We start from the raw sequence: 12,646 nt of genomic DNA, 5'->3' as shown, positions 1-12,646 counted from the left end.
CTGGACTCCTTCTCCACTGCATCCATCCCAGTCATCTCTCCACCACCACCAGTGTCTGGACTCCATCTGTGTTTCCTGCTCTACCCTGAGCTTCACCACCCCTTTAACATGAAGTCTGGATGGAGTCTAACCCCAAAGACTCTAATTCAATCATTATTTGTCATGCATTGTAAATAAATTCTAACTTTCACATCTAAACAGAATCATTAAAAATTGAAATACCTATAGTCATCAAAAGCACTCATAGCAAAATCAGAGAGCACTTTCAGATCCCTCCCAGTCATTGGTGTTGACTGGTGTTCATTGTTGGACCTTGTGAAACCCTGAGACAGCAGGTTGTCCAGATGAAGGCCAAAGGGATGGGGGTACATTTAGAACAGATCAAAAATGTGCAACGATGGTAATAATAATAGTTATAATTTGCAAAAATGGTGGGGCGATGACATCATTAGCTGTCAAGAAGAAACAATGAAATTTCAACATTTCATATGTTGTCTTTGTGCTATTTCCAATTAAATATGCGGTTTCAATGCATTCGTCACACTGTGTTTCTGCTCACATTTGAAGCATCCAAGCTTTTCTGGAAACATGATTTACCATTTAGCATGATTGCTAATAGAGCGACTGCATCCACTGATCCGGTGGGCTGTAAATAAACAAAGAAAAACATGTTTCCCAACATCAACAGTTTATAGAACAGAGGAAAAGGACCATTGGTAACATCACCAGCCTTACTGTACTTCTGTGCCAGACAAAATGCAGGTTTGCATCCACAGCAATTTACAATTAACAGCATTCATACAAAAATGGACACATTGTCACAGTATTTACAGAATCGAAGACCTATTTCACACATATGCCACCTCCTACCACCCTGCTATACTATTGCTAATTATTGGCCCAAAGAAAAGATGGTATGGAAAAAATGTTTTAAATGGTGGGGGTTGTATTACATTTGAGGACAAGACATCAGAGCTTCTTTGAGAATGGAGAGAGTACTGGTGTAACACTGGCTTTGACAGAGAGTGATGCATTATGGGTCGTTCGGAGTTTCCTCAGGTCTGTGATAGTGCGTCTTTCAGAGTTAATCAGCCCTAAAAGTGTTTAGTTGGAGCAGTTAAACCTGCAGGAGTTCAAAACAATCCAGCACAGTGGTTAGAGCAGTGGCCCCATGTAAAGAGGCTGAAGGTCCTCGAGGCAGCGGCCGCGGTTTCGACTCCGACCTGCGGCCCTTTGCTGCATGTCTCCCTCTCTCTCTCAGCCCATTTCCTGTCTGTCCTATCTAATAAAAGGCTTAGAAAACTGCCAAAAAATAATCTTTCAAAACAACAATCTGGCACCACCCTACAGATACATCTCAAAGGCTTTGGACTAATTCACCATGTGTCATTTTTATGTGATCTTTTTCAGGTTATTCTCATTGGTGCAGTTTTGCTTTCAGAAAATGACTCCCAATGTCTTTTCCTGTACTACCATCACTGAAGTCAGAGGTTTTCAAATTTGACACATAGTAGCTTTAAAACACAGCATTTGATTACTGCCTATCAAGTCAAACTGAACTGAAAATAGAACCAAAATAGAATCAAAGTATCAGGAAACTTTCTTTCTGACAAATATCCTTTTGGAAGCGTGAACGCCAGCTGTTCAGTAGCCATTAAAGAATGGTTTTACAATTTTACAGGTAGGGCGACCAGAGAGAGTTTAGCATCCAGGCTATTTTCACAAGCTTAAATCCACATCCACATCAGTCACTCTAACATCCTGAGATTAGTCCACTTTTTTGGGCTTGCGGTTCTTCCACATAATGACTGCAGTGAAGGCGCCTGTGGAGAAGATGAGAGTGGTATTACCTTTGACATAGACATGACACAAATTTTTTAAGTCATGTGTGTATTTTATTTAACATGTGCTTTGTTTCAGATTGAAATCTACTCACCTATACAGAGGAGTAGTATTACTGCTGCAATGCCGGGCAGAATGACTGAGTACTCCCGAGGAAGAAAATACTTGTGCAGTACGTGATCACTGTCCATGAAAGGCTGGAAAAGGACAAATACAACATTATACATGTCATTTTTATAAAATATGGTTTAAAAAGGCTGAAATTGCTGTTAAAATGTCAATGTAAAAAGCAGAATGTTGTGTCTAACAGTCATAATAAAGGGTAATGTTGGTATTTTTTAACATGGATCGTAGTATTTCTCATGTATTATTAGGTGTGTCCTATACCTGGAATGAGGCGGGTGCATCGTGCCGAAATGCCCCTAATTTGCACGTGAGTCGTTTGAGCGACCGTTTGTTGACCATGTGGGAGAGCAGGTCCTGCAAACGGCCGCTCAAACCCCTGAGAGAAGCCTGGTTGCTGATTGGATGTAGCTCTCAGCAGGATGTGACGTGTGGTAGAACAGACGCCACAACAACACGGTGAGGTAGAGTAGACGCTTTTATCCAGAGGTGAAGAAGAACACAGCACAGAAAATGATCTGTGCTTGTGCTTGTTAAATGAGTGCTGCTGCTCTCTCTCCTATTTACACACACACACACACACACACACACACACACACACACACACACACACACACACACACACACACACACACACACACACACACACACACACACACACACACACACACACACACACACACACACACACACACACACACACACACACACACACACACACACACACACACACACACACACACACACACACACACACACACACACACACACACACTTTTTTGTAATGGCCTGAAACTTTCCGAGGGGCCACATTTTACCCTTATGGAAACACGCCTATTGTGTAAGTGACTAATGGCAACAACTTTTTTGAAAGTGGTCCAGTATTGAGTGGAGCACTGCAGCCATGCCGCTGTGAACTGATCTGCAATGTAATCAAACAGGGCACCAGCACACAAAGTGCTTGTTTTTGCCACTGACATTGTTATCAGCAGTGTCTGTCCCCTATAAGTGAGACTGTAGAAGCATACAGGCGCGGGGCTTTCAAATGATCCGTGTTAGAAAATGAGACCCTCTTGGATGTGAGCTGCATATGCATGTGGGCTACACACCTAATGCCCAAAAGCATCCTGAACACATCAATTATTAAAATGTATGTTGTTCAAGAATTCCGATGAAAAGTTTAAGTTTTTCATCATTTTGACATTTAAGGTGGTCTGTATGATTCATGACGTCAACTCATGTAGTAGAGTAACAAGAAAGAAAACACTCAACCTTAACAATCCTAGTTGCTGTAAAAGTGTGTGTTAGTGACAGACAGGCTTGCACCGGTGCAGACTGGAGCATGTTATAAAGCCTCTCTCTATTCAGGATTAGCTCAGTGCGGTGTGTGTAAATGGGAGAGAGACAGAGAGAGGGAGCATGCAGCAAAGGACCAAAGGCCGTTGCAGCACTCATTTAACAAGCCCATGCAAAGTTGTGTGTGCTTATTTTCTGTGCTGTGTTCTTCTTCAGCACTGGATAAAAGCGTCTACTCTACTTCACCATGTTGTTGTGGCATCTGTTCTACCACACGTCACATCCTGCCGAGAGCTACATCCAATCAGCAACCAGGCTTCTCTCAGGGGAGAAAAAAGACTTGCTCTCCAAACAAACAAAAACAACAAACAAAAGCCCGATCAAACAGCCTCTCTGGAGACGCACATTCAAATTTGGGGCGTTTCGGCGAGATAGACCCACCTCATCCAGGGTTATGGAAACGCCACTATAGTGTGAAGTGCCTTGAGTAGTCAGAAGACTAGAAAGTCCATTTACTATTGAGTCTCAGCTTTCCAGTCAGAGCCAATTTATACAACTCATGACTGTTTATGGCAGAAATATTAAAATATTCCATTTTAGAATAGGACAAAATGACACATTGATTTTGCCCCAAACTGTCTGGATTATCATAAAGTGGACATGTCTGTAAAGGGGACGGTCATAGGTATCCATAGAATCCATTTTTATTCCCATAAATTGAGGTCAGAGGTCAAGGGACCCCTTTGAAAGTGGGCATGCCAGTTTTCCCGTACCAACATTTAGCCCAAGTGGGACGTTTGTACCCCCCTTCCTGACAAGCGAGCATGTGTTATTGTTGGTCCCATCTAGTCTCTCATACCAATGTCTTCACATTAGCTTTAAAACTAAGTCTGCTATAGCCTCTGAAAGACAATATGTCCGCTTTAGAAGACAAGGTTTAAGGTCTTAAAGACCTGCATGTGAAATAGATTTATAACCTCTAAAGCTGAAACAAGTTTTCAGTTGAAAGAAGGGTTTCCAACTTAAAGAACATTAACTGAACCTACCAGGATGATGACCCAGACAGAGTAGTATGTAAACAGCAGGAGGCTGAAGACAACGAGGCTCATGCCAACTGCTTGATCCACTCCTGTAGCCTGAAAATAAAAACAAAAGAACACTGAACAGACAGCATTTGGGGGTGCACAGGCAGGACTTAAAGTGGAATTCCGGCCTAAAATCATCCTACGGTCTTTTTCAGCAAATACACTCATCAAGGCTGAAGGTCCTCGAAGCAGCAATAATACACAATAAGTCTTGGTGAATGCCACTTCTTTATCTGTTATCTTTATTTGCGTTGACTTGGTTGATGTCGTAGAATAGCTTCTCTTTAAACACACTTCCAAACATTGTGTTGGTACATTTTCTTTCACCAAACTGCGGTTCACCGGTGTTTAAAGGCTGGGAGCCCCCGTTTACATGTGTGACGGACGCAGGGCTGTTTGTTTTCGGGTTGAGAGAATCGTGAAGGTCTTAAGTAGTTTATACGGTGTTGGTGTGAAACTGGCTACACCCTGAATGGAGACGGAAAGCTACTTATGCTCGATTTAATGCCAACCAACTCACGGACCGAGCTAACGTTAGTACCATTGACGTCTCCAACGTGTTTCTTCTAACTGTGAAGATTAGCTACAGAAGCTAACTGTGCGTTAGCCGCCGGGACTTCATTTACAGATGGAAATGTCCAAACACCCAGTCTGTTTTTGGGAGTTCTAGCTCCAAAGAGCTGCCGTGAATTCACTTGTTAGAGTTTAATCACATTATCTTTCTTACCATTCCTGTTTGCTGACGTCTCCGGCTCTTCTTCTTCTTCCTCCCGTTGCTAAATCCGTCTGTAAAGCCGACCTGGGGCTCTCTGCTGCCCCCTATTGGTTTACCTGCGAACCACACGGTCCTCCTGCTCTTCTTCTTTGGGGTTTAAGGGCAGTTTGCATCCATTACGGAGCTGTACTGCCCCCCTCCGCACATACATTCACATTACATTACACCGTCTATAGCACCGGTTCTCAAACTGTGGCACTTGTACCACTGGCTCTCTGGTACTCGAAAGAATCTCCAAAATAGAAAAAGGAAACATTCATTATAAATAAATATAATACTATCAAAATACTACAACATTTCGAAAGAAAATACTTAAACTTATTTGAAGTTACATTTTATGAATCTTAAAAGTTTATTTCCTGTCATATTTTTGTTTCAGTATCAGCGTGCTACGTAGTCCCGTTCATGAGTCACCAGCTAAACTGTGATGGATGAGAGTGAGCAGAGGTGAAAGGATTGGTTTGAAAACGCTGCAATCGTTGTCCAAATGGGAACTATTGGGATTATTATTATTCTGATACATTTCATAGTGTGGCTAAACATTTCGAAGCAGCCTGTTGTGATATACCCAAATCCATTTGGAAATTGAATTTACTCTTACTACTATACATATTTTGATCTCTGATAATACATTTTCAGACAAAATGAAAGAATGAAACTGCAGGGAGGACTGCATATGCATACGCCATTTTCTTACAGAAGCAGTTTGCAGCGTACGGCGTGGGCTGTTGGAGATTCTGGTTTGTTTCATTGATGTTGTACATCTTGGAACTAAAAATATGTTCATGTAGTCAGATCAGTGCTCATCTGTATGTATAAGATGTGGTAGCTCCTTTCAAGGCGGCATCATAATCTACACTCTAGCTGTGACTTTTACATGTATTTACCAGAATCTGAATACAAGGAGAGGAAACATTTGTACCTGGAAGTTTTGAGCACAACAAAAAATTCACCAAAAAGGTAGACAGAAATGTGTTTATTTAAAATGCTCACAGAAGTGTTTTCTATGCATGCAGTATAAATCTACAAGTCTGATAAGTCCAATTTGTGAACTTAATTTGAATTAAAGTTACAGAAGACCAAATTATGTCTATATCCTCTTCACCAACACCTCCCAAATAAAATCAGTATCACAGCTACAAGTGCATTGTGATTACAATTCAATTATGCAACAATTCTGTATGATTTCAAATGATCAGGGAAAAAAATATGTTTTTCACGGCATGCAAAAACTTTTAGTTGTATAAATGTAATTAATAAGGTCACAGGTCACACAGGGTCAAGTACAAAGGACAAATCACAGTAGTAGACAATTCCCCAACACAACATGTCCCTTACTTTATGTATCCTCTCATGACCACACCCTCCACTGTAAATAATATCCTTTCAGTCCCATCTAACCATACAATATTAGCTTTTACATAGAATTCTGAACACATCAGTAGACCAGCCCGCTGGTCTGAAAATAAAAGGCAAACAGATCAGATGGTTACATGTGTAACCATGGTTCTTTGAGTAAAACTCTAAATGCTCCATGTGAACAGGGAAGGCCTGGCCCCATGTATACTGTAGAGAACTACATTTGTGGAGTACTACAAGAGACAGGAAGAGAAAAAATTTGTTCAAAGATAAAGGAATGGCAGTGGGGGGTTGGGCGTTACTGTCTCTCGGCACTTTACTGTATAAATATTCCTTGTTTTTGTGCTTCAGTGTGGACGGCAATGGAAAACTATGACTGGAACTCTATGTGACATCCCCAAGACCCCCTATGTTCACCAGCATTTGCCTACAATAGATCCTAGTATTTATACTAAGCAGAATTTATCTAGTGCAACGTTGGATGGACCAGAGCAAATATAAAAATGTCAGTCCGACATGCATGTCCTGCATGCATACAGTGGCACATTCACACATACAGTGTGTTAGCAATTCCAGCGTAAAATCATCCCAGGGTCTTCCTTCCCCGTACTGCCCCGAGCTAATCAGTGTCTTAGCTGCATTCGGCTGTTAGCGACTCTCCGGGATTTCTCCGTTAATAGTTGTTACATGAAAAGAATTGTCTCCATGGCTTATTTACCGTGAGATGATTTTACGCTAGAGTTCACTTTAAAATGCACACACTGCAGACACAAACACACAGTGAGTCCTGTGGTGAGCATCTACACAGTATTGTGTACAGTTCTGGTTAAATAGGGGCTTTGTGCTGCTGCGGTTGTGGAACTGACCTCAGTACAGCCAAGACCCGGCCTACAGTATCAGTGTAAGCTCTATACACAAAGTAGTCCCACACTGCCAGACCTCTCCACAACCCTTTGGGCTACGGTCTGGTTACACCAGAGAATCATTCCAGGATATGGTTGAAAAAGCCCTCTGGTTTGTTAGTATTTCTTTAAAGCAATCACAACCGTCCGGGGCCCACAGTGCCCTTGCAAAAATAGATGGCAGAGATGATGGAGGAGGCCTGATGCCCCGGATGTCAGACTTGATCCCAGTGCTCTACATCCGGTGAGCCAGACTACACACAAGGAGACAGGGATAGACTTTACACAAGCTTTACAACTACATAAAAAATAGAAATGAATATACTATGAGTTACAGTCCTAAAGTATATTGCAGCACCCTCATAAAACAAAAACTGCCAAAACTTCAAAGTGCAATGAATTTGTTTTAGTAAATATTGTGCAGGGCAGCATTGAACCAGAGGTCAGTCTTTTTTTTGTCAGGTCCAGTAATCTGAGCTTTGGCTCAATGAAGTTGACTGACTGCCAGTCAGATCCTCCAAACTGGCACAAGCTGCGGTTTCAAAGGGAAAAATTCATCTTAAAAGACTGTACCTTAAAGCTGCACTCATTATTTTCTAAATACTAACAATGGATGGTCTTTTTAGCTCATTTTTTAGCTTTGATGAAGGCACTGGACTCTACCTGCATGGCAACAAACAGCAGACAGACACCGTTAAAGACTAGCTGGTGAACATAGTGGAGCATTAAGCAGCTAGAGACAGATCTTTTTCTGGTGGTGGAGACCAACGCAGAACTAAAAGGAGAGAGAATATTGGACATTCATCTGGAGGTCAGGAACTCCAGATGAAGGCTGATGTCTCTGTGTCTGCGTAAAGAAGCAGCTGTTTGCTAACACATAAGCCGTAACAATTCTATAATGTGATAATATGTCAGCGTGTTTGCAGCTTCTTCCGCAGCTAAAATCAATGAATGCAGTTCTAAGTAACTTTTCTATGCAGCCGTTGCCATGTAACATGTTTTTGAACCTGTCCTGTGCTCATACAATAGTTGCATTCTGGGCTCAGCTATTCTGGGATCCTTATGTGCAGATTGGGTTGGGACATGGATAGTCTATGAGAACATTCAAATTCAAAGTACTGGTAGTTTCATATGGCCAGCCATATGAAAACAGACTGTCCCATGGGAGCAGATTGACAGATTCACCAAATGAAATTTTGTCCTATAAACAGAGCGTTGGAATCAGAATGAAAAACGACATTTAAAATCTTATCATATTGTCATCTTAGACAACCGTGCAATATCCATTTCTTTTTAGTGGTTTCTAACAATCCTCCTTAGAGAGTACACATGTGCAAAATAGTATATTATATACAGTATGAATTTACAGTGATCAAATAAAATTCAAATATAATAAAAGGATAAAAGCTTATGTTTCGGTTCCAGGTTGATTCTGACTCTGTCTACAGGACACCGGTCTGCCCTCAGTAAGAGCCTTTCAGGCTGCAATTGGTCATAGTCAATTCATGAGGCCAGAACATTATGATTAACTCATATTTGACTTGTGTGGTCATCAGTCAGGGGCAACTATCACATGAACTGACCGCAGTGAGATGTAAATAGTGAACTCCAGACGTTAACGCTCTTGTTATTAGCCTGTGCAGTATGTATGTATCTCATGATAGAGAAATTTCAAGTTGTATTGTATAGATCTCAACACTGTACCCAGTTGTGAAACACTGGGTCTCATGGTCCGCTCAGGTGCTCAGTGACTTATTGAAATTTATGGCCCTGATGAGTCTCTGTTAACCTTGGGCTGTGGATGCAATGTCAGGATGAAGTTGTGTTTCTGCCAGAAAAGACTTGTTCTCTGTTCAAAAACAATGAATGATTGTATATTTTCATCACCTGCGATTCACACAAATAGGCAAGAAAGCAAATTTCTTTCCCAGGCCTATTTCACAGCAGACATTTTGACTTGTCATAGTACGCACCGGTAGCCTGGCATCGTCTGGAACCTCTCGGCTTATTTTCAATTTCCAAGGGGGTGTTATCAACTGTGCAGAGCAAAATGCCTCTGGATGTAATTAGATAGACCTACAACCAAGTAGAGTAAAGTAATGGCTTAGCACTGAGCAACAGTTGGAGTTTGGTCCATTTTGAAACTAGGAAAAAATGGCAGCCCGGTCACAAACTTTCTCAGATTACAGCAGTACAGTGACTAAAATGCTTTTCTGAAAACATGTGAGGCAAAATGAATCTACATTCATATTTGATCAGCCCAGAAAAGCAATTTAAAAACCTGTGACGTCATCCCAGTGTAAAGACTTTGAGCGGAGCGGTAATTAAAATACATTAATGGAAGCACAGCTATTGTCTTAAACCCACATGAGATAATCAGTTGTGACTGGCTTCCCCAGGAAGGGAGAGGGACCAGACATACGATGAGCTCTGCCGATTCAGCTAGTTTGTGGTCTAAGGATTCGTCCACACGATCGAAAGAAACCTTTTTATCTCTGTCGTTCTTAAAAAGCTTTCTGTCCACACAGCCTCGGCTCAAGAAATATCTGCGTCCACACGAAATCAATGAAACCGACTAAAGCGCTGTAGTACACATGCCAGGCCTGGATGTGGCGCTGTAACTGCCACAAAAAAACACCAACATCGGAGAAGAAGAGACGGGGAGACGCTGTGGAGAATCCAAACACCAGAGAGTTTCTCTCCAAATCTGGAGACTTCCCAAATCCTCCTCCATCCTAGAGAGAAATGTGTCCCTGTTTCTGGTGTTAGTGGAGACTTTGGTGCTGTTTTGGACTCTGATGCACCAATCACTCTGCAGTTAGTGTCCTCAACGAGCAGAGGGTGCTGCTGGGAGCCCCTTCCCCGTCCCAAAGCACTCACAGACGGGCACTGTCTCACTACATTTAGAGACTTATAACACCTTCTTAGAACTTTATTTATAAAAGAGACCAGAGACCAATTTAGCTCCTTATCCAGAGCATCAGGGAAAAGGGAGAAATCTGTGATCTTCCTAATTCATTCCCGTGCATGTGGCTCAGAGTCCAGTTCAGTAAACAGTCTATGGGTCCGTCTCTCTCCTCTCACGCAGCAGCACTGTTGTTGTTATATGACACCGCGGGGTCAGAGCTCAGAGGTGGAGCAATGACTCCATCATTTAACAAAGTATGAGCTTTCACCGTCCAGACCACAACGCCATGGGGGGCGTTTTCAAAACGTGTCTCCCTGTGGACGGGCCCTAAATCACAGGTGTTACTGATAACCTGTGATTTTGCTGCTGTTACATGTCAAAATGAGCTCAGTTAAAATGATGGATTACGCTCCATGACACTGTTTGAGGGGTCTGCTGCAGGAACAGTAATATCACGTCTCAGCTGGTGCATTCTCTGTTTACTCTACCATATACGACTCTCCCTGTCAGTTGTGATCCAGCCACTCCCTCCTGCCCTGCAGTAACCCCCGTTTCATCAGCTCGCCTGCACCCGTCTTGGCTGTTTTTGGACCTCAGTAAAGGAAAACTTCTATCGTACACTGACACACTTTATGTCTTTTGGGTTCAAGCCTGTTGTGTCCATTAAAACTTCTGTAGAACATGACTAACTCCATGAACCTACTGAGCCAGACACTGGTTAGACACACACACACAGTAGAGGAAATGATTATTGGATTACTGTAAATTCTCAAATAATATCCGGTGCTTAGATTACAGGCTAGAATGAAGCTAGAATACATATATACGTCTTGTGTGTGCACATGTATTTTTGGCCTTTGTGTAATATAACAGAGGGAAAAAAAATTATTTTGCCTTGCAGGACTAATAGAGGAATGCTTTCTTTCTTTTCTTTCTTTGTGGTAGTTAATTTGTCCCACCCCTCCCTGCCCTGATTTAGCAACTTGGTAAAGACAGGGGCAGTGATGAGCGCAGCTGGACATTTTATGCAGCGCTCAGTGCAGCATCGACACTCAGCACCTCGTCACCTTTGCGGTTTGTTGCAGGGTGTAAATATGCGGTGCTCCCATTCCAAAGAGCTTAAAAAGAAAACACACTGCCCTCAGGACAAAATGCTTTGGTGGACACACAACTCTAGCAGGTAGAGTGATCAGTGCACTGTGGACTATTTAGTTAATCTAGTGATAACATGCAGATTTTTCCCCATCGACCAGTTGATTGGTTGAAGAGTAGGTACAATTCAGTCAACAAGATTTCCTTTGGTTGACTACAGCCCTCCAACTATTCTCCAAACAGATACGTAGAGGACAAGCACAATGTTAATTACCACGGCAACCGGTGACAGATCGGAATATTCTCAAATGTACATAATATAACATGGACATAAAGGCCTCGCTAGTATCTTCATTTGAGGTTAAAAAAAGACACGTCCAATATTTGAGAAAATAGAGGAATAATGTGTTACAAACCTCCCACCACCTGATTAAATACACTAGAAAGGTTCCATATCTATATCACAGCAGTCTTATTTCAGGCTGTATGCACTGGAGACATGTATGCACATACTTGCACATACAGACACAGACAATCCCACGCACAGAATCATTCACCAGTTGATGAGGCTGTAGACGTTTCAGTGAGTCTCGATGACCACTGGCTCAAAAACACCAGGTGTTCCTCTATGAAAACACAGAATCACATGATCAGCTCAGTTTGTAAAAAGACGCAGTTATTTAGTGTACCTGTTGTAAAACTGTGTACCGTACCTGTTGGCCAACTGTGTCCCGCTGAGGGCAGTGGTCCCATCTTTACTCACAAACAGTCTCAAGTTGCTGTCTGAAGGAAAACAAGGAATCCAGAAGAGCAGTTACCACCGTGTTACACCAATGTTGAGCCTAAACTAAATCCTGAAAACTTAAACACCGTCCTACCTTCATTGTTGCTGCTGTCAGAGAAGTTCTGACTCTGGACAATCTTCTCCACGATGTCATCTGCATCAATGCGGGTGTCGTCCACCCAGCTGGGCTGCCTCTCCACAGTGTCCTTCTTTCTCCTGATAAACAACAACAGAGATTCTCTCATACAGTCACGTTGATTCCCCTTCATTTCCATATATTCTCATTAATTTCCATGGAAGTTCCAAGTTTTCAAAAGCTTATCATTTCATGGAAAAGTTCAGGAAAGTTTGCCGAAATTTACGGGCAACTTCCCGTCCCTTTGCAACCCAAATGCATCCATCTCTCAACAATACTGAGGGTCAACACCATGTGTGGCTGTACGTAGCGGTTCCAGTAGTGGCTGATGGGAATGCTATTAG

The 12,646-nt window shown here is 42.2% G+C and overlaps 2 protein-coding genes across 3 annotated transcripts in view; both read right to left on the bottom strand.

The window, feature by feature from the left end:
* Window positions 1-649: 649 nt before the first annotated feature.
* Window positions 650-5,107, bottom strand: dpm2 (dolichyl-phosphate mannosyltransferase subunit 2, regulatory). Its single transcript, XM_083930286.1, has 4 exons — window positions 5,074-5,107; window positions 4,308-4,397; window positions 1,937-2,039; window positions 650-1,823 (listed from the first exon to the last, which is right to left on the bottom strand). The coding sequence occupies exons 1-4, from the start codon at window positions 5,074-5,076 to the stop codon at window positions 1,768-1,770; spliced, it is 252 nt and encodes an 83-aa protein (XP_083786412.1). The 5' UTR covers window positions 5,077-5,107; the 3' UTR covers window positions 650-1,767.
* A 6,170-nt stretch (window positions 5,108-11,277) lies between these two features.
* Window positions 11,278-12,646, bottom strand: part of LOC310958743 (early estrogen-induced gene 1 protein-like) — a 42,119-nt gene continuing 40,750 nt past the window's right edge. For both annotated transcript variants that reach the window (XM_083929825.1, XM_083929826.1), the window contains exons 10-12: window positions 12,261-12,382; window positions 12,096-12,165; window positions 11,278-12,008 (exon numbers count right to left, since the gene is read on the bottom strand). In XM_083929825.1, coding sequence (XP_083785951.1) covers window positions 11,963-12,008; window positions 12,096-12,165; window positions 12,261-12,382 — 238 coding nt within the window. In that variant the 3' untranslated portion in view covers window positions 11,278-11,962. The remainder of the gene's footprint in view (window positions 12,009-12,095; window positions 12,166-12,260; window positions 12,383-12,646) is intronic.

Source organism: Echiichthys vipera (assembly GCF_963691815.1).
Source record: "Echiichthys vipera genome assembly, chromosome: 16".
Lineage (NCBI taxonomy): Eukaryota > Metazoa > Chordata > Actinopteri > Perciformes > Trachinidae > Echiichthys > Echiichthys vipera.
Note: the sequence above shows the minus strand (reverse complement) of the source record. Positions and strands in the feature narration are given on the sequence as shown.

What these genes read in the sequence shown, in the direction of transcription:
- dpm2 (XM_083930286.1), bottom strand. An exon ending in CTGTCTGGGTCATCATCCTG is followed by an intron (nt 2,040 to 4,307) that starts GTAGGTTCAGTT and finishes GTCCTTTTCCAG; the next exon opens with CCTTTCATGGACAGTGATCA. An exon ending in AATACTACTCCTCTGTATAG is followed by an intron (nt 1,824 to 1,936) that starts GTGAGTAGATTT and finishes TCTTCTCCACAG; the next exon opens with GCGCCTTCACTGCAGTCATT.